The sequence below is a fragment of the Microcebus murinus genome, chromosome 28, assembly GCF_040939455.1.
Source record: "Microcebus murinus isolate Inina chromosome 28, M.murinus_Inina_mat1.0, whole genome shotgun sequence".
Taxonomy (NCBI): Eukaryota; Metazoa; Chordata; class Mammalia; order Primates; family Cheirogaleidae; genus Microcebus; species Microcebus murinus.
This window is the reverse complement of record NC_134131.1, coordinates 1820840-1846276: the sequence shown is the minus strand read 5'-3', so window position 1 is coordinate 1846276 and position 25437 is coordinate 1820840. Positions and strand designations below refer to the sequence as shown.

Below are 25437 nucleotides of genomic sequence, written 5' to 3'. Positions count from 1 at the left end.
ACGCTGGACTCCTCGCGGACCATAAGTTGCCAATAAAGACCTAGACGGTGTCTTCATCACCTTCAGCTCGGGCTGTCCGCAAGCCCGCGAATTCTGGCTGGATCATATATACAGCAATCTCTCTGTACACCTTTTGTTGCCTCAGTTTTCTCCGCTGCAAAATGGGAATGACCTGTACCTACCTCGCCATACTGTTAAGGGGAGTTCAGCCGATGGATGTGGAAAGTACCATAGCGCTGTGGAAATTAAGGCGCCCAGGGCGGTGCAGCGCGATCACCACGGCGTTTCACGCGTTCCTCCCGCAGGTCTCATCCTCCCAGTCCCCGGGTGGGGGTGAAGGGCGTCTCCCCACTAGGCTTTCAGCCCACGGAACTCCGGGTGCTGACCTTTTTCAAAATGGCGCAGGCAGCGTCGGGGGCTAGTGCGGCGGCGCGGACTCCGCGTGCCCTCTGACCTGCTGGCAGTGGGCGGAGGGGGAGCCGGGCGCCGCCATGTTGCCTGTTGTCCTGTGAGGGGAGCGGCGGCGGCGGCTGCGGCGCGGGTGCTGTGAGGGAGCGAGCTGCAGCATGACTCGGAGGCGGAGCAGGCCGAGCGGCGGCGCGGGCCGGCGTGAGCGGGCTCGGGCTGTGGGGCCGCAGAAGCCGCAGGCGCCCGAGCCGCCGCCGCCGCCGCCGTGCTTGGAGGCGGGAGCGGGTGCTGGGCCCCCGGAGGTGCCGGCGGAGCCCGACCGCGACGGCCCCAGGGAGGAGGACGAGCCCAACCTGGCGCCGGGCCCGCAGGTAGGAGCGAGCGAGGCGACTTCGGCTGCTCGGTCGTTTTCACCTCCACCCTGAACTGCCCTGCCCTGGCCGAGGCCGGAGCCTTCTCCCCAGGCCCGGGGCCGAGGCTTTCTCCCCCGGGGTGAGAATGGAGGCTGAGCCCGTTCTCCAAAGCCCAGGCTCGGCCGGTCCTCCTCCGACCTGGCTGAAGCCGCTTCCCCTCCCCACCGCCTCTGGGCTGGAGCCGAGGCTGAGCGTTCTGGTCACACACCCACACGGGCACTCGGCTCTGATCCTGAGGTCACAGCTCGGCTCCCTGCCCTCCACCTCCCTTCGGGCCCACCTGCCCCCTCAGCCACCCCGGGCCATCTCAGGGTGCCGGGGCCTGGACGGCTGCAGCCTCTTCCCTCTCTCCTGGGAGCGCCTCCTCTCCTTCCCCTGCTCTGCTTGCAGCCCCCACTGCCCCCTCAGCAGCTGTGTCCCCAGCATCTGTCTCCTGGGGCCTCCCTCCTCTCCCTGCCCAGCAGAGCAGTTGGAGCAGACAGCCAGGCTGCCCGGTAGACTTTTTGGTGGGGCTTCTGCACTGAGGAGGAAGCCCAGCGGAACCTGCGCTTTCTCCCCTCGTACCCCTAGCCCACAAGGCAGCCCACCCCGGCCCTCAGATCCCTCCCTGGTTTGGAGAATCCTGCTGAGAGTGAGCCATAGCGGTATTCTCCAAAGCTTCCAGCTTGCCACCTGGAAGAAGGTCACTTTCTTTTGCGCAAAGGAGATGATGGGAGGTACCCTGCCAGTGTTATTTGAGAGGCGGGGGTGGCATGGGCTGCAGTTGCTCTGGGAGGGTTGTGGCATTCGGGGCTGGGTGGCTCTCCCTAAGCTTGCTCTGACAAAAGAGTTTTTGAGTTGGTCTTTTGGCTGAGCCTGCCGAGGAAGGCAGGCTCCTGCAGGAGTCTTGGAGGGTCGGATGCAGCGCCGGATGAGGATGAGGCGTGGCGGAAGATGCGTTTGGCTCTGCAGACACTGCATCGGGCAGCAGGGGACTCTGGGAGGCTGGTGCAGCCAGAACGCATGGCTCTTGACAGCCTTCTAGTAGAATCTCTGGAATTGTGCATGTGAGTGGGGATGCCGTTTGGGGTACCATTCCCAGAAAGCCTTCCCTGACCTCCCCAGTTGAGTCAGGTGCCCCCTCTGTGCCTCCCTTGGGAGCACTCCCCATTCTGTGATGACACATTCTGTTGATGTGTCTGTTCCCCAGAGTGAACTGTGAACTCCACAGGGGCACAGACTATGTCATCTATCTCTGATGACGTGCCTAGCCCAGGGCCTTGCTGATACAAAATATAATGTAAATAACTAGGTAAATGAGAGAATGACTTAGTTCAGAAAGTGTGCTTATTGTAACCCAGTTTTGATGCTGGTCTCCTTTGTATCTTAGATCACAATAAGAAGGTTTTTATTAATGGAAATGTCACCTCTTATTGAGTGTCAGAAGCCCTACCTTCACCCCAGCCTCCTACCCTGGGCTGACACTGGTTCCAAAGGAGACTCCCCAGCTTGGACTGTCCCCTCACTGGGTCTGGCTTCCAACCCTGAGGCTGCTTCTCCCTCTAGCCTACTGTAGGTTCCCCTGGGAGTTCTGTTATCCAAAAAGGGAGAGTGGGAGAAGGGAGAGCCAGGGAGCTGTTGTCTTCTCCCCTTCCCATTCAGACCATACACTACTTTAGGGTCCCTGCCACATGGAGGTGCCAGAAAGCTTGGATGGTGGCTTAACAATTCAGTTTTTATTGAGGACACAGCTTTCCCAAGAGCTATAAGCTTCATTAATTTCTCTGATCTCTAGGTTCCTAGCTTGTTCTTGTCTACTCCACTGCTTGATCTGCCAGTTCATTCATTTATTCGTGCCAGGCACTTTACATGCCTTTCTTTTAATCTTCCCACCTCCCCTGTATTTCTTCTAAGCATTAGCACAAATGTGATTAGTTAACTATTGATGTTATTATTTGTCTATATGTAAACTCTGAAAGTGCAGGAGCCATATCAGTCACCCTATGCCTGGTGATTAACAAATGTTAATGAACAAACTGAAAGATATAAGTATTATTACCCTGTTTTTCAGATGAAGAAACAGAAACTCAGAGCAACTAAACATTTGCCTATAATTAAAACAAAGCATTGTGGGAAAAAAAAAGTAAACATTTGCCCAACTGACTCCTGCTATATAGTTGTCAGGCCAAAAAAAAGGGGAAGAGGACACTTTTATATACTTTGTGAGATTTTTAACAAAACTTGTATTTTTCACTACACCCACAAAGAGGCGAAACAAACCGACAGACTCTGTTTTGATTGTGCCCCACTTTTAGCTGGGGGAGGAGGTGGGATCTGGATGTCAGAAGCAGGCTTTTGTGCCCTGGTGAAAAGTACCTGGTGAAAGAGTAGGGTTCAGTTATTCCTCTGCCTATGGGCGTGCCTTTGGTGAGGCGCTCTGGCTCCCACCACTGCTTTAAACCCTGTCTAATTTGAGCCAGTATTTTAAAACCCAAAGGTTTCCCATAAATCTGGATCTATGCCCCTTCTCAAAACTCTAAAGATCTGGTGATGCTGGGCCCCACACATTTCCACAAGGCGAAAATCTGTAGTTTCTGAGTGGCAGCTGATCTCTTTAGATAGCTTGCGCTGCTTAGGCCTCTCTGGTTCTCTGCAGGCCCCATGGCTCAATTGTACATCCTGTGCACATTTAAATGCAGGAGTTTAATTGGGATCTATAGTTTCAGTTGTTTCAGGCCACTAAACCACATTGATCTGTTCCCTAAGAACTCAAATCCTCTTTACTTTCCAAGAAGACTAAGACACTTACTGCCTTATTAGCAAAGAAAAAACAAACAAAAAAAGAACTTAAAAACCAGTTGAAGGAAGCAGTGGGGAATAATGTTTACAGACTTGGGTTGAACTTCCAACTCAGCCTGCTTCTACCTTTGTGACTCTGGGCACATTTTCCTCCTATCTGAGTCTCACCAACAACTTCACAAGAGAATGTGAAGCAACCTATGTAGCATCTACTACAGCCTTCTCAATAGGAGTCAGTGCTGGCAGAAGTTGTACCAGGTGGCCATCCAGCCAGAGTGTTCTCACCTGCTAGTTCTAGCTGGTATCTTTGGTCTCTCTCGGACCACTCAGCTTATAATCCAGGTGTATACTCAGTAAGGACCCAGGAGACTTGCTATAATAGAATGTTAAACCAACAGTTGATGGGGGTTGGGAGTGAGCTCATCCTACCCTTCCCTACCTCTTGTTCCCCTCTACCCCTGATCTCTCTACAGCATCCCCTGGGACTATGCCCAGTCTAGTTTAAAAGGACTCTAGAGACTTGGTTCTCCCACAGCTCCTTCAAGGAATTGGAGCAGGTGATCAATCAGTATCTTTAATAAAACCATCTCATTATATTTAATTCACTCAGCAAGCATCAAAACAGCCTCTGTGTCAGGGCCTTTATTTGGGGTGTACAGATGGGTGAGATAGTCCCTGTCCTCAGGGACTTCCCCCTTTAGGGTCACTGCCCACCTAGCATGCACTACTTCCATTGCCAGTGGGAGAAAATGACATTGTAGGGATCCTTGCCACCTCTGGTGGTTCTTTGTAAGCCAGCAGAGACTCGTAAGGTAAAAATGACAAAAGTCCTTTGAAGATGAAGAGTTATCCACTCAGGGTTTAAAATTTTTAATTTCTTTCAAATGTCCCAGAGCTAATATATCTGATATCAGATGGATGATCCTAACACCTTTACTTATTGCACAGACTTTTTAGTAAAAACTAGAATTTTTACTTATTGCACCTAGAAAGTCTATGTTTTAATTCATTTTGGGGGTATATATTGTGCATGGTCCTTATTGCTCAATGCATGGCTGTTACACTAAGTTATAATATTAAGTAAAAGAAATGTTAGGTTTCCACCATTTTTATTCTTTCTTTCTTTCTTTCTTTTTTTTTTTGAGATGGAGTCTTGCTCTGTCACCTGGGCTAGAGTACTGTGGCATCAGCCTAGCTCACAGCAACCTCAAACTCCTGGGCTCAAGTGATTCTCCTGCCTCAGCCTCTCAGGTAGCTGGGACTATAGGTGCACACCACCACGTCCAGCTAATTTTTTCTATTTTTAGTAGAGATGGGGGTCTCACTCTTGCTCAGGCTGGTCTCGAATTCCTGACCTCAAGTGATACTCCTGCCGCTGCCTTCCAGAGTGCCAGGATTACAAATGTGAGCCACTGGGCCTGGCCCCTTTTTATTCTTAATCTGACCCCACTGCTGGGCCAGGCTGGCAGTCATTCATTCATTTAGGCCAGCCACTGCACACATGCTGTGATGCCCAGTCTTCCTCTCACCTGGCATTTATTCTGCAAACACTGACCAACCCCTGATCTGTGCCAGGACCTGAGCTAGCTGTAAATGCAGAAGTGAATCAGATGTGGTCCCTGCCCACAAGGAGCTCATAGTCTAGATAATATGTATATAGTAATTGCAGTTTAGAAGAAGGTATAGTATCTGCCTCCTCTGAGTAAAGGTTCAAATCCTAGATTCTATTAAGATCTAGTAAGTGGTCTTTGGAAGTATTTCAGCCCCTTGGTTTTTTTCTCATGTATAAAATGACAATGAATCCAGGCTTACAGGGTTATGTTAAGGTCCAGCAAGTCCTACATGCTTATCACAAGTGGTAGCTATGAGTATTTTAGATACCTGATGCTCAGTTTGCCCAAAACATGATATTCTAGGGGAGAATGGGTAAGAGAAAGCTTCTCAGAACTGAGTCTTCAAGGTTAAGTAGAAGTTCTCCAGAGGGCAAGATGGGAGAAAGGGTCTAAACAAAGGAAGTAGCATACAGAGACCCAGAGGTGAGAATTACCCAACTCATTTGGAGAGTGAGGAGAGAGATCAGGCTGGAGGAGTTAGCAAGAGGAAACTGCAAAAGAGATTTGAGTTTTATCCTATAGTCAGTGAGGAATCAATGAAAAGTTTTAAATAGGAAAGTGAACGTGATGTGCTTCAGTAAATTCTCTCTGATAGCATGTAGGGATGTAATTCTCAGTGGGAGAGGCAGCTGTGGTTGCTTGATTCCTCTTCCCTCGCCCCAGCCTTGCTAATCATCAGATCCCCTGTGTTTTGCTGGACCCTATCCCAGACCTACGGAATCAGAGTCTCCAGATCTAGATCCCAGGAATCTATTATTGAATTGCCCCAGGTGATTCTGACATCTGGCTGAGTCTGGGAACTGCTGAATTGAGAGGCCATGGGGATCCTTGAGGGAAACTAAGGTATTCTTCAAAGAATGGAATTTCCCAGGGAGGACCCTTTCCATAAGCAGAAATAGAAACAACCTTCCCTCAGGTTGTGCCTTATTTTATTTTATTTTTTTTTTTGAGAGAGAGTCTTACTTTGTTGTCCAGGTTAGAGTGAGTGCCGTGGCGTCAGCCTAGCTCACAGCAGCCTCAAACTCCTGGGCTCAAGCGATCCTCCTGCCTCAGCCTCCCGAGTAGCTGGGACTACAGGCATGTGCCACCATGCCCGGCTAATTTTTTATATATATATCAGTTGGCCAATTAATTTCTTTCTATTTATAGTAGAGACGGGGTCTTGCTCTTGCTGAGGCTGGTTTTGAACTCCTGACCTCGAGCAATCCACCCGCCTCGGCCAGGTGGTGCCTTATTAATGATAGTAATAAGGCAACTGCTAATTTTCCTTTGTGTATCAAAATGCTTACCTTGCCTACTGTGTGCTACAGGCTCTGCTGAATGATTACAATACAGTGATTCATGGGACACAGGCTATGTCTTTGAAAAACTCCCAGTATTGTGGAGAAGACATATTTCAACCACTAAGACATATGTGATAAGCTCTATTCTAAAGGTATGTAAAAACATGTCAGGGCATCCCAGAGCCAAGCCCATTTCATCTTTTGTCTATGGACTTACCAGGTGTAACACTCAGACTGAGCCAAAAAAGAAGAGGCAGAGGGAACAGCATGCACAAAGTCTTTCTCCTTTATATATTGGGTGAAAGGAATGTTTACTAGTCCTTCGTGGCAGGATGTGCAGAAGCAGAAAAGGACTGAGGAGAGTCACACTTATATTCCAGGAAGGGCCCTGTGTTTGTGCCCTCCAGTTTTGTGCCCATGCTTACACCCTCATCCTTCAAACTCTAGACAGCTCACAGCCAAATAGCTGTGAGGTTATGCAGCCTGTGGGTGAACATGCTGCGGTCCTATAGGCCAGCTCCCCTTTATTCCCTACCCAAGGGTCTTAGCTCCCTTGTGATTTCCCAGTCCATGCTGAAATGAGTAGATCTCTCTCTCTACTCTGAAAAGTGATATGGGGAAATTAAACAGAAAGAAGGGGCCAGAGGGACAGCAAACACTGAAGGTTCTTTTTTTTTTTTTTTTTAAATTATTATTTATTTTTTTCTTAGTCCATGAAGACAGATTCCTACACTGAAGGTTCTTACTAGGAAATTATAGCCAGAAAACATGGACTTGGGGGTTCAAAGAGGCCTTGAAGGTCACTTGTCTAGTCCTCTTCCCCATGCTTCAAGTAATTAATTTGGTTTGGGCAAGTCTCAGGAAGTTTCCCTGTCATTTCTTCTAAAACAGAAGAGGAAATAAACTAACGAGTATTGCGTACCTACTGTGTGCCAGGCCCAGGCCAGATACTTTACATAACTTATTTCCTTCTGTCCTTACAACTCTGAAATATGGTTTTATTCCCATTTATAAATGAGGAAAATGAGGTTCAAAAGTATTGAGTAATAGTCTAAGATCATACTGAAAATGACAGAACTGAGATTTGAACTCAGCTCTCCAGAGTTCATGCTTCTCCCCCGCCCCCCGGCCCGTGAGAAACCCATGCTGGGGTTAGTATTAAAGTGGCAATTTGGCCTGAGGATCCAGGTAAATCCGCAGTTTATCCTTGTGGCTGGTACCACTCAGGAAGCAAGTTCAATGGGTGAACTAGCCTTGTGGGGTGTGGGGTCACTAGAGTCAGAGAGACTCGTTGCCCTACCCTTAATTCAGCTTGTACAACCAAAGAGGATTCTTCACAAACTGGTCCTTATGGTGAAAAACAGATGTTCTGCCTCCTGGAAGGGCCTGAGCCTGCAGCCTGAATGGGAGGTTTGGGTAGAGGCTTCAGGGCACTCAGGTGGGGTTGTGTCAGCCCTCTGATATTTACTACAGCTCCGATTGTCAGCACTGGAATGGTTTGAGATTCTTGGCGCTGATTGCCCTCTCATCAGTGGCTCACAGTGGTGCAGCCATGTCTTTATCGCAGCATGTCAGGAAAGGGGCTGGTTTGTGTTGTATTCATTTGTTTTATTTTAAACTTGTTTTTTAGAGATAGGGTCTCACTCTGTCACTCAGGGTGGAGTGCAGTGGCACGATTGTAGCTCACTGTACCCATGAACTCTTGGGTTCAAGTGATCTTTCTGTCTCAGCCTCCTGAGGACTAGGAGCTAGGACTATAGGAGTGTGCCACAATGCTCAACTCATTTTGAAATTTTTTGTAGAGATGGGGTTTCACTTATGTTGTCTAGGCTGTTCTCCTGGCCTCAAGCAGTTCTCCCACTTTGGCCTCCTAGAGTGCTGGGATTGTAGGCATGAGCCACCATGGCTGACCAACTGTGTTTTAAATTCTATCCTTTGTGTCAAGCAGCTGAGACGTGAGCCAGATGGGCTCTAAGCATTCATTTATTCAGTGAATGCCTGCTGTGTGCCAGGCCCAAGCCAAGCCTGGGTTCCTGGGCATACTTAAATGACCAAGATCCACATCCTGACCCCAAAGAGCTCACATTCTACCAGGGGCCTGGGGACAGCCAGGGAATACATGTATGGCACAGTGTGATAGATATTATGCTGAAAGAGTTCTACTTAACCTGGGCCAGCAAAAGGTTCATTGACCTCTGACCAGGATCTTAGGGGATGAGTAAGAATTTGCCAGGGAGTAGATGTTTCCCAGCATGTAGCATTACAATTGGTAGGAGGTAGAGACTCTGAGGATGTTTGTTGGATGAGGGAATGAATGGGTGAATGGAAGAGTAAGTGAGGATAACTGGGCTGATGAGTTTTTCTAGGCTGGGGATTAATCATTTTCTCCACTTCTTTTTTTTTTTTTTTTTTTGATCGTATTTCCCCCTGAAGTATGTTTTCTCCACTTCTGAAAGGGAATTTTAGCTGCTATTATTATGCTCTACCTGCCTTAGTGACAGAGAGGCTCTTGGAGTTGGGTGCCTTGAGAGTAGAGTACCCTAATGGGCCATTTCAGAAGAGTTTGGAAGCTGTTGCAGGGCAGCTGGTTAGATACAGCATGTGTCTTGGGGAAATCCTGTACAAGCATACATGAACTCTTGAGAATAAAAGGAATCCATGGAAGGAATGAGACCAGGTTGAGTGGTGGAAATTCAGTCCAGCAGTCCTTGACAGCTGTCTGGTCTGGTAACTGGGGTTATTCCCAAATTGTGGACAGAAGGGCCAAAGTGGAAAATTGAGTCATGCCCTCAAAGAGCTACCCCGATATGCCATAAACTGTGTAATCACTGTTATAATTACTGTTGCCCATCGTGCACCCACTGTGGCAGGCCCCACTATAGGCTTTGCATCAGCAGCTTTCGAACTGTTTGGTCTCGGAACCCTTTTACATTCTTAAAAATTATTGAGGACCCCAGAGAGCTTTTGTTTATGTTGGTTTTATCTATGGATATTTACCAAATTAAGTATTAAAGCTGAGAAAGTTTAAAAATATTTAGTCACTAATTCACTTAATAATAACAATATTAAAGCTATCACATTAACTTAAATAGCAATTTTTTTTTCTTTTTTGAGACAGAGTCTCACTCTTTTGTACCCTTGAACTCTTGGGTTCAAGCGATCTTTCTGTCTCAGCCTCCTGAGTAGCCCTTCACGGGCTAGAGTGCCGTGGTGTCAGCCTGGCTCACAGCAACCTCAAACTCCTGGGCTCAAGCAATCCTCCTGCCTCAGCCTCCCAAGTATCTGGGACTACAGGCATGTGCCACCATGCCCGGCTAATTTTTTTCTACATATTTTTAGTTAGCCAATTAATTTCTTTCTATTTTTAGTAGAGATGGGGTCTCGCTCTTGCTAAGGCTGGTCTTGAACTCCTGAGTTGAAATGATCTGCCCACCTTGGCCTCCCAGAGTGCTAGGATTACAGGTGTGAGCCACCATGACCAGCCCGAAATAGCAATTTTTTTAATGAAAACTATATTTTGCAAAACAAAACAAAGTTAGAGGAATGGTCTTGTTTTCATATTTGCAAATTTCTTTTCATCTGGCCTACTAGAATAAAACTGGATTCTCATATATGTTTCTGTATTCAGTCTATTGCAATATGTTGTTTTGGTTGAAGTATATGAAAGAAATCCAACTTCACACAGATGTATAGGTGGAGAAAGGAGGAGTGTTTTAGTAGCCTTCCCAGATGATTATAGATACTCTTCTTTGCAATAGGAAATTTGAGACCATATAAATGACATCTTTATACTCATTTACATTAAAACCCATTGGTCCATCGAGCACTTTGAGTGGATCTTTTAGCAGTGGGTTGATTTTGTAACATGATGCTTTGACCATTCAGAAAATAGGTTCACTTAGTTTTGCAGATCTTCCAAATGTTTTCCTACTTCTTCACAATACCAAAAGATAACATTTATTATATCACCAACAATTTCATCAGAAAAGTCTTTAAGTATTGGGAAGCTGTCAAGCTCATGGTGGTAGATACAAGTTTTCTAAAGTTCTGATTTTTGGCCGGGTGCAGTGTCTCACGCTTGTAATCCTAGCACTCTGGGAGGCCGAGGTAGGTGGATTGCTCGAGGTCAGGAGTTCAAAACCAGCCTGAGCAAGAGCGAGACCCCACCTCTACTATAAATGGAAAGAAATTAATTGGCCAACTAATATATATAGAAAAAATTAGCCGGGCATGGTGGTGCATGTCTATAGTCCCAGCTACTCAGAAGGTTGAGGTAGCAGGATTGCTTGAGCCCAGGAGTTTGAGGTTGCTATGAGCTAGGCTGATGCCACCGCACTCACTCTAGCCTGAGCAACAGAGTGAGACTCTGTCTCAAAAAAAAAAAAAAAGAATGTAACAAGCTGGGCATGGTGGCTCATGCCTGTAATCCTAACAAACCATGAGGCCTAGGTAGGCAGATTGTTTGAGCTCAGGAGTTCAAGACCAGCCTGAGCAAGAGCAAGAGCCTGTCTCTACTAAAAAAAAAAAAAAAAAATAGAAATTGGCTGGACAACTGAAAAACAAACTATATATATATATAAAAGCCAGGCACGGTGGCCTGGCTGGCCTACTAATGCCTGTGGTCCCAGCTACTCAGGAGGCTGAGGCAGGAGGATCACTTGAGCCCAGGAGTTTGAGGTAGCTGTGAGCTAGGCTGATGCCATGGCACTCACTCTAGCCTGGGCAACAGAGTGAGACTCTGTCTCAAAAATAAAATAAATAAATAAATAAAGTTCTGATTTTTACTTGAAAGCTTGAATTTTATCATTGGCCACAAATACTTTTAGTTGTTTTCCTTGAAGTGGCAAGCTCATTTTGTTCATTTGTTCATTTTTTGAGAAAATATCTGCCAATACCCAAGTCTGAGTAACAAATCAGTTATTCTTTCAAGTAAAAATGGTGTTTCATGAAAAAAGTGACCTCTTCTTTTGATTTTATTTCTTTATCCAGGAAAAGCTAGAATGCCCTAACTTAATGATTCTCAAGCCAAGACAGAAAAGTCTTGGGCCTGGTCCAGGTAAGGGAGTAGTGATATTGGTTTTAATGGCTCCAGATGCCAGCCCCTGGCACTGGAATGGCCATGGTATAGAGTTCACCTGGCCCTCTGTGGGGTTGTGTACACTATAACATGAATCCCACATGAGTAATCCTACCCTCCCTAAAGATTCTGGTTTTGCTCAGAGAGTGAAGCAAAATTATCTTAGAGTTTTTTAGTTGTTGTTGTGTTTTTTTGTTTGTTTGTTTGTTTGTTTTGTTTTTTTTTTTTGAGACAGTCTCACTCTGTTGCCTGGGCTAGAGTGCCATGACATTAGCTTAGCTCACAGCAACCTCAAACCCATGGGCTGAAGTGATCTTCCTGCCTCAGCCTCCCAAGTAGCTGGGACTACTGGCATGCACCACCATGCCTGGCTAATTTTTTCTATTTTTAGTTGTTTGGCAAATTTCTTTCTGTTTATAGTAGACATGTGGGGTCTTGCTCTTGTTCAGGCTGGTCTGGAACTCCTGATCTCAGAGTGTTAGTGGAGCTTTTTTGAACAGATCCAAAATCTGCTCAGAAAACCTTCGAGAACTTTTCTTCCTCTTCCCCCATCTTTTGGCTAAGGCTGGACCTATATCCTCAGAGGCTCTGAAATTTAACACATTGATTGCCACACTAGGAAAAAAATTTTTTCCTTGGGGCCACTGTGTTTTATTACAAAAATAAAATAAAAACTTCAAAAACAAAATGATCCTTTCTAATTTAATGAAAAATTTGTTATTTTTTTATTGTTTTCTGTGTGTAAGTTATATGCAACTTGGAAAATAGTTCACGCAGCTTCCAAAGTGAAGAAATAAGTGAGTTACACATGCTTCACGAAGCCTCAGGCTCAAAACTAGCCTGAGTAAAGTACAGCTCACTTGACATTTAATGTGTTAAACTGAGGTAAGCAGAAACAATCAGTTGTTGCCCAGTGCTGCTGGGTTTAAGAATTAGTGCCATCAGCCTTTGTGATGAAGAAAAAATGGTTGGATGTTTCACTCTGTCAAGCATCCTCTTAGTGTGGGAATACTGTGCTAGGTGCTAAAAATACAGCTTAAGAAGTTAGTTGAAAGTCAGGGTTGACTGACTCTTCAGGGAATAAGGGGGTCACAACTGTCAGAAGTTGGAAAATGGCAGGAGATAGCAGTCAAAAAAACAAGTTTTTCTCTGTCAAAGCCAACATTTGAAGGAACAATGGTATTACTGACTAAATATAACATCTCCTGGGCTTGGGATTTTCACCAACCTCTGGGAGTTAAAGCATAGATGAAAATGTCAGAGAAAAAAGTTCCCAGCTCCACGAGGCATTGTGCCCAGGGGCAGGCATCGGGCCTAGGGTTAAGACATCAGCTTGGGGGTTGTCCCCTTGAACTGCCTGGGCCTGAGAGAAGGACTCAAGTATACTAAACGCATAGGGGACAATGGAGAAGGTAGTCTCCAGTGTAGACTTACTAAGAACAGAACAGCCAAGGTGCCTAGATTGAGTGCCTACTGTCTGAATCCCTTTGTATCTCTAATGTCACTTAATCCTATGGGCACTTTATGAAAAATGTAGTTTTTCAGGCCTTGTGTTTCTTCATTTATTTGTTTGTTTGTTTGTTTTGAGATAGTCTCACTTTGTTGCCCGGGCTAGAGTGCTATGGCTTCAGCCTAACTTACAGCAACCTCAAACTCCTGGGCTCAAGCAATCCTTCTGCCTCAGCCTCCCAAGTAGCTGAGAGTACAGGCATGCGCCACCATACCCGGCTAATTTTTTCTGTATATATTTAGCTGTCCAATTAACTTCTTTCTATTTTTGGTAGAGATGGGGTCTTGCTCTTGCTCAGGCTGGTATCGAACTCCTGAGCTCAAATAATCCACCTGCCTCAGGCTCCCAGAGTGCTAGGCTTGAGCCACCACACCAGGCCACGTGTCTTTCTTTAATTGGGAAAACAGCCTGTCCTGTAAAGTCACTTTCATTTGATGTCTAATGTTGTTTATTTTTGTACCAGTTTGACTCTAGGGATAATCACATTATTCCCATTAATAGGGGGCATCTCATTGTAATCCCTAAAGAAGTAGTCTTCTACTCTTCCACACTTTAGATTGGAACCATTCTGGTGGAGGTCCAGGATGAGGAGATGGGCCTTTTGCTGTAGGAAACAATAATTCCAAGCAGTGTCTTCCCAAGCTGCCTGCCGGCTCTGTCACAATGGGGACACCTAATAAATCTGAGTTAGCTGCTACAAGCCCAGCTGGGCCTGTGCCCTGAGCCAGGCCCTGTGCTGCCCTGTGAGGGATCCAGACAGGAATCAGACCTGATGCTTGCCTTCTAGGACACAGCCTAGCAGAAGAGACCCAAGTTACAGATGAGTAAATATTAATAGAAGGCACAAGTATTGTAACCAAGATATAGGGTACTAGAGGGATATGGGGGAGGACAGGTGAATTAAAAGAGGGATTCTCTAAGAGAAAGCCTGGAGGAGGATGGATTTAAGTTGGGCTTTTGATACCTGCTCAGCTACTTATTAGTAATCGGGAGAAGGAAGGAGGTTTTAAGCAGAGGACCCACATTAGCAAAAGCATGAGGTAGGAAAGTACAGAGAATATTGGGAACTTAAGGAATGACTTCATGGGGTTGAGGACAGAGACTAAGATTTCTAACAAGTCACCTTAGATTCATCACATGTGAGAGACTCTTGCATTCTTGCAAAATACAGAACCATTTATTATTTTCCATTGCTCCCATCATGTTAATAATTAATATCATATATTGAGCAGTGTATATGTGCCTGTCACTGGACTAGGTGCTTTATCATATGTAATTCTCACAGCTGGGCCAGGCGTGGTGGCTCACACCTGTAATCCTAGCACTCTGGGACCCTGAGGTGGGTGGATTGCTCAAGGTCAGGCATTCGAAACCAGCCTGAGCAAGAGCGAGACCCCGTCTCTACTAAAAAATAGAAATTAATTGGCCAACTAAAAATATATAGAAAAAATTAGCTAAGCATGGTGGCCCATGCCCATAGTCCCAGCTACTTGGGAGGCTGAGGCAGAAGGATCACTTGTGACCCCAGGAGTCAGAGGTTGCTGTGAGCTAGGCTGATGCCACGGCACTCTAGCCCAGGCAACAGAGCAAGACTGTCTCAAAAAAAAAAAAAAAGTAAACAACAATAATAATAATTCTCACAGCCAATCCTACAAATTAAGACTTAATCCCATTTTACAGATGAGCAAACAGAGGGGTAAGTAGAATTGCCCAGCCTCATACGGCTGGTAAGCATTGTAGGCCCAGGTTAATGGCAAAACACAGTATTCCCACTGTGCCCCAGTGCCTTCCCACAAGTACTTTGGCACTAAGTAGGGTCACATTAGTCACATGGTTAACTTAAAAGAATTGTGTATTTACTTTTAAAATAAAACAAAAAACACTTATACATGGCCTTATACATTTGAATTCTTAGTCATACCTACAAAACCGTATATTGTCAACCCTCTGCATCTGTTGATTCAACCAATTATGGATAGAAAATACTCATTTAAAAAAATGGATCGCTGCATCTATACTGAGCATGTACAAACATTTTTTCCTTGTTCCCTAAAACATATGATAAAACATTTATATAGCATTTACATTATATTAAATATTATAAGCAATCTAGATATTATGAGATGTACGTAGATTATGTGCAAATATTATACCATTTTATATCACAGACTTGAACATTTGTAGATTTTGATACCCATGGGGAGTCCTGGAACTGATCTCCCGTAGGTACCAAGGGATGACTGTGTATTGTACTTTACAGACCATATAGGAATTTCAAGAATAATTTTACTCATACAAGATTTTCAGCTTATGTAATGACTAATGACTTAGAAACCCTAGCACTCAAATGAAATAAAACTATATAGTAAAATGACATGTCCTGGTGTTTGCCTTAAGAATGTGTTCACCAGTACAACAGGGAAAGGGACTTGGACATTAGCCTCACCTCCTCTACCTAGAGTTTCTTTCTTTCTTTGTTTTTTTCTCTTTTTTTTTTTTTGAGACAGAGTCTCACTCTGTTGCTCTGGCTAGTGTGCCATGATGTCAGCCTAGCTCACAGCAACCTCAAACTCCTGGGCTCAAGTGATCCTCCTGCCTCAGCCTCCCAAGTAGTTGGGACTACAGGCATGCACCACCATGCCTGGCTAATTTTTTATATATACTTTTAGTTGTCCAATTAGTTTCTTTCTCTATTTTTAGCAGAGACAGAGTCTTGCTCTTGCTCAGGCTGGTTTCAAACTCCTGACCTTGATCGATCCGCCTGCCTCAGGTTCCCAGAGTGCTAGGATTACAGGCGTGAGCCACTGCGCCTGGCCCCTAGAGTTTCTTTTTTGGCATCTTGTAGCAGTGTAACATCTCCTAGGTATAGTCATCAGAAAGGCTTCCTTTGCCTTCGTTTCTCTGAACAACATCCTTCTCTATCAACTTTCCATCCCTTTCCATAAGAAGTTACTATCAACAGGTTCCTTTTGCAGTTGCCATTTAGCAACTACCTTGCTTCACTGAAATGTTCCCTTGGCAGAGACTAATTTAGGCAGTATCCTTTGGGAGTTGCACATGTAAAATTTGTATCTCTGTAGTATTCTTTTCTGAGTTCCTTGTACTTCCAAGTACTCCCAAATGTTTCATTATGCTCCTGGTACTACCGCTGGGTTCCTTTGTTTTTCAAGAAACCAGGGACCCAGGTCAGTTGTAATTATACATTACAGATTTAAGGATACCCTGATGCCAACTCATTGTGAGAAGGTGATTTCATGTAAGAAAGATGATGACATTGTTTTATTGGTAGGATGAGGGGTGATGATACCCTTATTATTCCTTTAGTCTTCTGCAAGCACATGTTACCTAGCAGTGGGTAAGTTTGGACGGTATGTTAGTTAACTATTGTTGCATAACAAACCACCCCAAAACCTAGTGGCTTAAAACAGCACCATTTACTGTTTCTCATGAGTCCATTGTTTGCCTGGGTGTTTCTGCTGATTGAGCAGGCTTGGCTGATCTCAGTGGGGCTCACTTATAGAGATCAGCAGACTGATCAACTGAGAAAACTGTGCTTTCTCCACACGTCTCTCACATCTCTCCAGCAGCTAGCCTGGTCAGGCTCTCATGGCATGGCAGAGGTGCAAGATTCAGCAAGCCCAGCCATGCAAGGAAGCAAGCGGAAATGCATACACTCTAAGTTTATGGCTGGCATCTGGTTTCCTAATATCCCATTGGCCAAAGAAAGTGACATAGCCGAGCCCAGTGTCAGAGGCGGAGGGAATGCAAAGTTGCAGGGTATAGGAAAGCTGTTAATTGAGGACACTAAAGCAATCAGTCTTCTAGTCAGGGCCCTTTAGTGTGAAAGAAAACCTGTTGGCTTATATTTCTGGGTCAAGTTTGTCCTAGAAGGGAAAAAAAGCCCTAAGTAATGACTGCGTATTGGGCCCATGCTATGGGCATGCACAGGGACAGGCACTATACCTGCTTATGCAGTGATCCTCAAAACAACTCTGCAAGATAGGTAGGAATTGGAACTCAGAGAAGTTAAATAACTTGCTCAAGGTCACCCAGCTAATACGTGGTCAGGCAGGGGTTAGAGTGCGCATCTGTCTGACCCCAAAGCCCAGTTCTTCTCACCACGCTCACTGCCTCCCAAGAGTACCAGCCAGAGCCTCACCTTCCTTCCCCTTGACAGTTTTCAATAGAGTTGATGCTTTTTGACTGTACACACCCCTCCAAATTGTTGCTGTGATCCTAAAGGAATTGTGCAGCTCTGCAGAAAACTCACATGTTCTCCTAAAATCTCCATTGTCTGAAAGCATTCTTTCCTTCCAGATGGGGATTGGTCTGTAGACTGCACAAGCAGCCCAAGAATTGTGGCCCCTCCCAGACATGCCAGAGAGGGAAAGGCCATCTTCTCTTTAACCTTTAAGATTTGGGGACGCCAGGTTATTAGGATGTTTGAGCATGAGCTTTGGAGTTAGGCTTACAGGGGTTCAACCTCTATAACCTTGGGCAACTCATTTAACTTCTCAAAATCTGTTTCTTCATCTAAAAAAAAGCGGGAATAAGAACACCTCATTTGCAGAGCTGTTACAAGGACTAAAATTATGTATGTAAAGTGCCTAACCCAGTGCCTGGCACGTAATAAGTGGCGTTACTAATACTGTTACCATTATTTCTAAGAAGAGCCTTTCCCGTCCTGGGAAACCCTGTTTCTGTCTATTGGGCAGGTCCCTCTCGCCGCCAGCCACTCCCTGCAGACTTGCTGCCTGCTGTGTCACCGGGAACGCAAAGGCTGGGAAGAAGGCCCTTCTCACAACGGACTGGTGTTGCAGGGCGAGAAGCTGCCCCCCGACTTCATGCCAAAGCTCGTCAAGAACCTCCTAGGGGAGATGCCCTTATGGGTCTGCCAGAGTTGCCGAAAGAGCATGGAGGAAGATGAAAGGCAGACAGGTCGAGAACATGCAGTGGCGGTAGGTAACCACTGAAAGGGGCGGGGTCCCTGATTGCAGGAGGGCTGCCTCCCCCGAGGAGTCAGCCTGCTCCTTCCCTGCCGTCAGGCAGCCCCTGTGCCCAGGCATGGAGGCTGCCGGGCTGCACTGGCACGGCATTAGCAGCTTGGGTTCAAATTTGGGGGAAGAAGGGAGAAACTTGTGACAACCCATGGTGATCCTGCCTCTGTATGTGAGCCTACTGCCTTCAGCTCTGTGGCAGCCTTGGTCTTCCCCTCCAGACCCTCCTTTTGCCCAGGATCAGTTTAGCTTCAGACTCCTGACTGAAAGGCCCTTCCTCTCACTGGCAGCTCTTGCTGTTCCCCACAGTTTGCAGGCAGTCTGCCTCTGCCACAGTCTCTGCACACTTCATGTAGCTGGGAGCATCACAGCCCCTGCCTGGCCCTATTTGTCTCTGACCTGGAGCTGTGCTGATTGTTTTGGCCATGGCACAGGGGCCTGGAGGAAGAGGGCCCCAGGAGGGTAAGCTGAGGCAGCAGAGGGTCAGCTCTGATGTTTGCAGTTTGACCGTGAGCCTTTTTCTTTCCCTTCTCCAGATCTCCTTGTCACATACATCCTGCAAATCGCAGTCTTGTGGGGGTGACTCTCATTTGTCCTCGTCCTCCTCTTCATCATCCTCGTCCTCGTCCTCCTCCTCCTCCTGCCATGGGAACTCAGGGGACTGGGATCCCAGCTCGTTCCTGTCAGCACATAAGCTCTCGGGCCTCTGGAACTCCCCACACTCCAGTGGGGCCATGCCAGGCAGCTCACTTGGGAGTCCTCCTACCATCCCCGGTGAGTCTCCAAGCTCGGGAGAGAGCCAGGCCCCGTAAATGCAGACAGCTGTGTTTTCATATCCATTTTGTTGAAACAAATCACAAGATCAGTTACTAAAGTAAGTAAAAGTGGAGCTGTTCTCATGGAAGCAGGAGCAGCCTAGACACTATGGGACTCCTTTCCTCAAGACTCTGAGCATAATACTGCTGGTAGAGAAAAATATACCCCTCAAAACTGTTACTGGCTCTCACAGTTGTTCCCATTGGATCCTAGAGGGACCTGGCAAGTACTGTATGAGTAGGAAGTGGCATCTGGAAGGACGGCCAGGGAAGTAGGACTTAGATCACCTGACATCTGACCCCTGTAACACCATAGAAGACCTAATGACCTTGTCTTCCTAGGCCTTGATTTCCCTACCTGAGGGATAGGTATAAAAGCACTGTACTTATGTCTACAAGAGATTGGCAGTTCAAGCTATAATGATATTAGCCAATTTAGCTGCTGTATAAGTCTTCTTTAGACTCAGATAATTCTCAGAGACAAAACCTGTGGGCTATTAGTTTATTATGTAAATACGATTTACTGTCATACTTCTAAGTGGAAGGGCCGAGTTCTTCAAAGTGGTGCTGACTCCAGAATTGTGAAAGTTGAACAGAACGTAACTCCATTTATCTTGGTACATAAGCTACAGAGAGTTGTCACAGCCTTTTCCCACTTCTCTGAAATCTGGGCCCCCAGGAGTCTGGCATACCCTGGCTGCTTTGGTCCCTGTGGCCCAGAGGCAGAGCCTTGGCCTGCTGCTCCTTGGCTTCTGCAGACCTGCCCCAGGCCTCAGGAACACCTCTGAGCAGGCAAGACATGGAGACCCTGCAAGACAGAACACGCAGCCCGTTCATGGCAGACTTAATCACCCACACACCTACCTCTCACATCATTCTGCCTTTCCCCAGGTGATTAAAGATTGATAACTTTTAAATGTCACATAGGGAGACTAAAAAAAATTTTGCTGGTTTTTGAATATGTAAGTGTATTGACTCATATATATGCCATATCTTTCTCCAGCTAAGAGTAAAGTTATGGATCAGCTTGTGAGGTCCTTAAGAATCTAGATTTTCAGTTTTTTTATACTAAAGTTTTTAGATATAGTGCCACTTTGGGTGGATCCTCAAATCTGGATGCTCCACTGGTCACCATAGAATAGGATACATTTGGGACCAGAGAAATTGTTAGGTTAGTAGACATTGGTCAAAGTATGTCATCTTTACCTATAAATTGACACAGGTAATAAATAATGTCTACTTAGAGTGAGAGAGGGAAAAAAATAGCAAGGTATGGGGCCTTTTGCGGGCCAGCATTCATAGCGCTTTCTCCCTTGAGCCTGTCAACCTGCTGCGCATAGAATCCTCTCCAGCTCCAGGGTCCCCTGTGCTGAGAGTCTGTGCCCTCTGGTCACAGCAAAATAGGATGTGGTGGCAGTCAGCCTCTGGGCTTTCCTTCCCAGGTCTGGGCTCCCATTCTGACCCCTTTCTCCTCCCTCTGCCCACAGGTGAGGCTTTCCCCATCTTGGAGCACCACCAGCACTCAGACCTCACTGCTCCCCCTAACAGCCCCACCGGCCACCACCCCCAGCCAGCATCTCTGACGCCCTCTCACCCTGGCTCCTGTGGCTCCCCACCCCACCCACACCTGCTGCCTGCCACCCCGGCAGCACCTTTCCCTGCCCAGGCTTCAGAGTGCCCCGTTGCTGCCGCTACTCCCCAAACCCCAGGGTCATGTCAGAGCCCCCACCTGCCCTCCACCAGCATGCCGCTCCTGAAGATGCCTCCACCATTCTCAGGGTGTGGCCACCCCTGCAGCGGGCACTGCGGTGGGCACTGCAGTGGGCCTCTCCTCCCGCCACCAAGCTCTCAGCCACTCCCTAGCACTCACAGGTAAGTGCCAGCATGAAGGGCAAACTCCCTGCTCACTTGAACTTAGAGTTTTAGAAAACTTTGATGAGTATACCTTTTGGGGTGTAAAGTAAAAGATAGACTACAGTTTTTGGGGGCTAGAGTGCAGTGGTGTCAATCATATAGCTCACTGCAACTTCAAACTCCTGGGCTCAAGCGATCCTCCTGCCTCAGCTTCCCAAAATGCTAGCACTATAGGCATGAGCCACCACACCTGGCCTAGACTATGGGTTTTTAAATTGTTTTTATAATTTTGAACAAAATATGTGTTTATTGTTTTTTTTTTAAAAAAAAACTTAGAACAATTAAGACCGTATAAAGAAAAAAACGTTCTCACAACCTAAAGATAAACTTATACCACTGTGATATATTTTCTTCTTGATATTTCGGTATATAAATGACATAATTAGGTACCTATTTGGTATACTTTTTTGTTTAGTAGTAATTTTTTAACATTACATTATTTCCCCAGTAAAAATTCTTTGCTACTTTTTTTTTTTTTTTTTTTTTGAGACAGAGTCTCGCCTTGTTGCACAGGCTAGAGTGAGTGCCGTGGCGTCAGCCTAGCTCACAGCAACCTCAAACTCCTGAGCTCAAGCAATCCTTCTGCCTCAGCCTCCCGAGTAGCTGGGACTACAGGCAAGCGCCACCATGCCCGGCTATTTGCTACTTTTTAATAGCCAAATAATGTCTTACTGTATAGCTCTAGCATAATTTACTTTATCATTCCCCTATTCCTGGACATTTAGGCATTTCCAGTTTTCTAACCGTGACAAATGAGGATGTAATGAGCATCCTTGCACCAGATTGTTTTTGAATGAGTAACTATGTCATTTAGGGAGATTCCTAGGAGTAACTCTAAGTGCTGAGAAAGGTTATATTAATGTATGTTTGAAAGAATTCTTTGGAGAAGATCAATGTATGTTTTGTTTTTGTTTTTGAGACAGAGTCTCACTATGTTGCCCAGGCTAGAGTATCATGGCATCAGCCTAACTCACAGCAACCTGGGCTCAAGCAATCTTTCTGCCTCAGCCTCCCAAGTAGCGGGGACTACAGGCATGCGCCACCATGCCCGGCTAGTTTTTTCTATATATATTAGTTGGCCAATTAATTTCTTTCTATTTATAGTAGAGACAGGGTCTTGCTCTTGCTGAGGCTGGTTTTGAACTCCTGACCTCGAGCAATCTGCCCGCCTCGGCCTCCCAGAGAGCTAGGATTACAGGCGTGAGCCACCGCGCCCGGCCTATATTTTTATATTACAAATCTGACTTGTGTTTGTTATGCATTTAGATTTTCCCATTCTAGAATCCCACTGCCCTAAAGCAACCACTCTTAGCAGTTTTTTTTCCCTCAGGTGTCTTCGTTACACTTGGTGTCGATGGTATCTGGGCAGTTTACACCCTCTGAAAACCAGAGTCTCCCAGAGTTAGCATTACCTTGTCAGCATGTCATATTCCTGCGTGGTGTTACAAGCCCACAGCTTTAAAGGCTGGAGAACATTGACCGTAGTCCAGTTGTGAACATTTAGTCAGTCTAATATTTTAACATTATAAATAACATCTCTAAGAGCTTTTTTCCTCTTTTGGATTTTTTTCCTTTCACAGATTCCTCGGAATGAAAAAAAGTTATCAAAGGGTGTTTGTTTTTTTGTTTTTTGGGTTGTTTTGTTTTGTTTTTGGAGGAGGGCTTTCCAAATTGATGTAACTACCAACAATGAGTGCTAGTTTTTCCATATTCTCAGGAGCACTGGGTGTTTTAATTTTTCTAAAATCAATTTTGCTAATGTGATAGATTGGCTGACTCGGAATAAACTTCTATAAGCACCACTGATGATGATTCCTGCCACCCTCCTTTTTTTAAATCCTTTCCATGGCTCAGTGTCCTTCCTAACAGCAGAGAGGGGCTGTGCTGGACTAGGTGTCCACATGGCTCCTTGAGCTCTGTCCTTGCTCTCAGCTCCCCTGGCTCCTGGAACCTCAGCATTGGCACCAGCTCCTGCAGCACTTCAGCTGCTGATGGCCCAGCTGAGGGCTGTGGTTCTTCCCAGCTCCCATTCTCAGACCTTTCAGGCCCATGTCTCATTCTGACCCTGCCAAGATATTCTGTATTACAAGCTTCCCTTGATGCTTCCCAAAGTCCAGAGGCAGGGGAGTGCAATGAGCTTTGCACACAGAGAGACATGGTTTTGAGTCCTGGTCACCTGCTGAGCAGAGCAGTTAAGCACCCTGAGCCTCAGTCTTCACCACTGCATAAAGGGGATAATGACACTTATATTTTGCAGGACTTGGAATGGTCAGAAATAACATGCTGAATGCAGTACCTGTAGCCCTTATAGTCTGTGGCCCTGAAGACACTTGATTTTCCTCAGCTCAGTGCCCTGTGGTTAAGGCAGCTCCACCCACTGCTGCAGAGCATGATTCGGTCATAAGGACTTTAGAAAGTGAAAGGAGAGTGACGTCACTGACCCCCTGAATGTTCCAGGGAAGCCATCAGCCCACTGATCAGTTCAGACCTACTTATTGAGCACCTCTTGTGTGCATGGTTGTTATGCTATACCCTGAAACCCCAAAATAGAAGCAACACAGTTCCTGCCTGAACGAACAATAAACAGGAGGATGGAAAGAGGTGTACACAGTGCCCCGAGAAGGACACGTGGTGGGCATAAGCAGGGGAGGCATGGGGAACCTTTCCAGAAGAGCAGCATTTGTGGTTGTGGTGGGCCCTGAGGGACACCACAGGTGTTGGCCCTGTCACTGTGAGAGGTGCTGGCATGACTGCCTCGGACTTCTGTGGAGTGAGGCGGGTGGAGGGCAGTTAAGGTGGCAGATGGACGCTTCATGGGCTCCTGCTGTGACCTGATCCTGCATCACCCGACCTCACTTCTGCCTGTCTCTCTCCCTATCAGCAGAGACCCTGGGTGCAAGGGGCACAAGTTTGCACACAGTGGCCTGGCCTGCCAGCTGCCCCAGCCCTGCGAGGCAGATGAGGGGCTGGGCGAGGAAGAGGATAGCAGCTCCGAGCGAAGCTCCTGCACCTCGTCCTCCACCCACCAGAGAGACGGGAAGTTCTGCGACTGCTGCTACTGTGAGTTCTTCGGCCACAATGCGGTGAGTGAGCCTGCCAGACCAGAAAGGGCTGGGGGCCAGCCAAGGTGAGCAGAAGGAGTGCCCTGCTCCCCCTCAGAGACCTCTTGCTCATGGTGCTAATCACCGCGCTTGGACCATGTGCGTCCTTGCACCTGCATACGCTCGCCTGATCCTCACAGCACTTTTGTGAGGTAGGGTATTTTTTAACATTTTGCTACCTTTGCTCTTCTTGTGGTTTCTCTTAAGATTGACTTTTTTTCCTTAGGCAAAAGGAAAGGAAGTGGCAGAGAGAAAGCTATGATTCTGATGAGTATGTATACGTGTGTAATCCCAGAGAAGTGAACGCTTGGGCGTGATGAAGGCAGAGTGGAAGCAAAAAGGCTCTCAGTTCCCCAAGTGTGACAGCCAGCCGAGGGACAGGCCGTGAGCACAGATGGCGCCAGGAAGGAGGCTCAGATCAGAGTACATGCTGGCTCTGGACAGGGGGAGAAAGCAGTTCAGAAGTCTCATAAGGTGAAGAGGAAAGGATTGCTGGTTAGGGTAGAGCAGTTGAGGATAGAAGAAATGAAAGTAATTAAGTTGCTAGTCACCTTTGAGCTAGGGGTTAATATCCTCATTTTAGAGATGACAAAATTGAGGCTCACAAAGACTCAGTGACTCGCCCAAGGTCATACAGCTACCCAGTGACGAGGCCCAGGCTCAAACTTGCTTTCCTGGCTCCCCAGTCAGTGTTTGCCCAGCTCTGCCCTGTTCCCTCCCACTCCCTTCACCCACCAGTTCAGAGCCTGGCTGAGGGTGAAGCCATTGGGCCTTGGTGGCTGATGGTAGAGAGAACAGTTGTCTCGCTTCTCACCACATACTTGGTGCCAGCGGGTGGGAGTGCTATGGGCCTCCCAGGCCCAGGGTGTAATGTCAGCACCTCCCCCTCCCCCAGCCACCCGCTGCCCCGACGAGTCGGAATTATACCGAGATCCGGGAGAAGCTCCGCTCAAGGCTGACCAGGCGAAAAGAGGAGCTGCCCATGAAGGGGGGCGCCCTGGGCGGGATCCCTGGGGAGCCCGCCGTGGACCACCGAGATGTGGATGAGCTGCTGGAATTCATCAACAGCAAGGAGCCCAAAGTCCCCAACAGCGCCAGGGCCGCCAAGCGGGCCCGGCACAAGCTGAAAAAGAAGGTGGGTGTGGGGGGGAGCTCAGCTCTGCCACCTCTCCTCCCTGAGGAATCCCTCACCCCAAACCCCAAGACTTCTGGGGTGTGAATGGTGCTGGCTGCCAAAGGCCTCAGCTTGGCTCACTGTTCTGGGAAGGTCTGAAGGCATTTGGGAGGCATCAGGGTCAGGGAGCCCGGGGCAAATGATTGGAGGAAAAGCGTGTCCTGGCCTCAGAAGCTGCTTGCTGGATTCCTCCAAGACAAGGACTTGCTTCAGCTGGTCATTTATTCGTTCAAGCAAATGCTTCTACAAGTACTGGCAGCCAAAGCATGACGCAGTTAAGTTCTCACCCAGGAGAAGCTCAGTCCAATGGGGAGAGTGACAAAAAACCGGACAAGTATGTTAGCATGTGACAAG

General features: G+C 46.9%; 1 protein-coding gene across 10 annotated transcripts in view; it reads left to right on the top strand.

Moving 5' to 3' along the window:
• Window positions 1–478: 478 nt before the first annotated feature.
• Window positions 479–25437, top strand: part of FAM193B (family with sequence similarity 193 member B) — a 35821-nt gene continuing 10862 nt past the window's right edge. For 3 of the 10 annotated variants that reach the window (XR_001159951.3, XM_012787357.3, XM_012787354.3), the window contains exons 1-6: window positions 479–779; window positions 17798–18040; window positions 18616–18853; window positions 20382–20766; window positions 23690–23891; window positions 24805–25044. Coding sequence is in view for 9 of the 10 variants with exons in the window: in XM_012787357.3 (XP_012642811.2) it covers window positions 567–779; window positions 17798–18040; window positions 18616–18853; window positions 20382–20766; window positions 23690–23891; window positions 24805–25044 (1521 nt within the window). In the remaining variant the exon portion in view is untranslated. Of the gene's footprint in view, window positions 780–802; window positions 1868–17797; window positions 18041–18615; window positions 18854–20381; window positions 20767–23689; window positions 23892–24804; window positions 25045–25437 lie in introns of those variants that run through there. The other 7 variants (XM_012787358.3, XM_012787356.3, XM_012787360.2 and 4 more) reach the window with 6 other exon arrangements.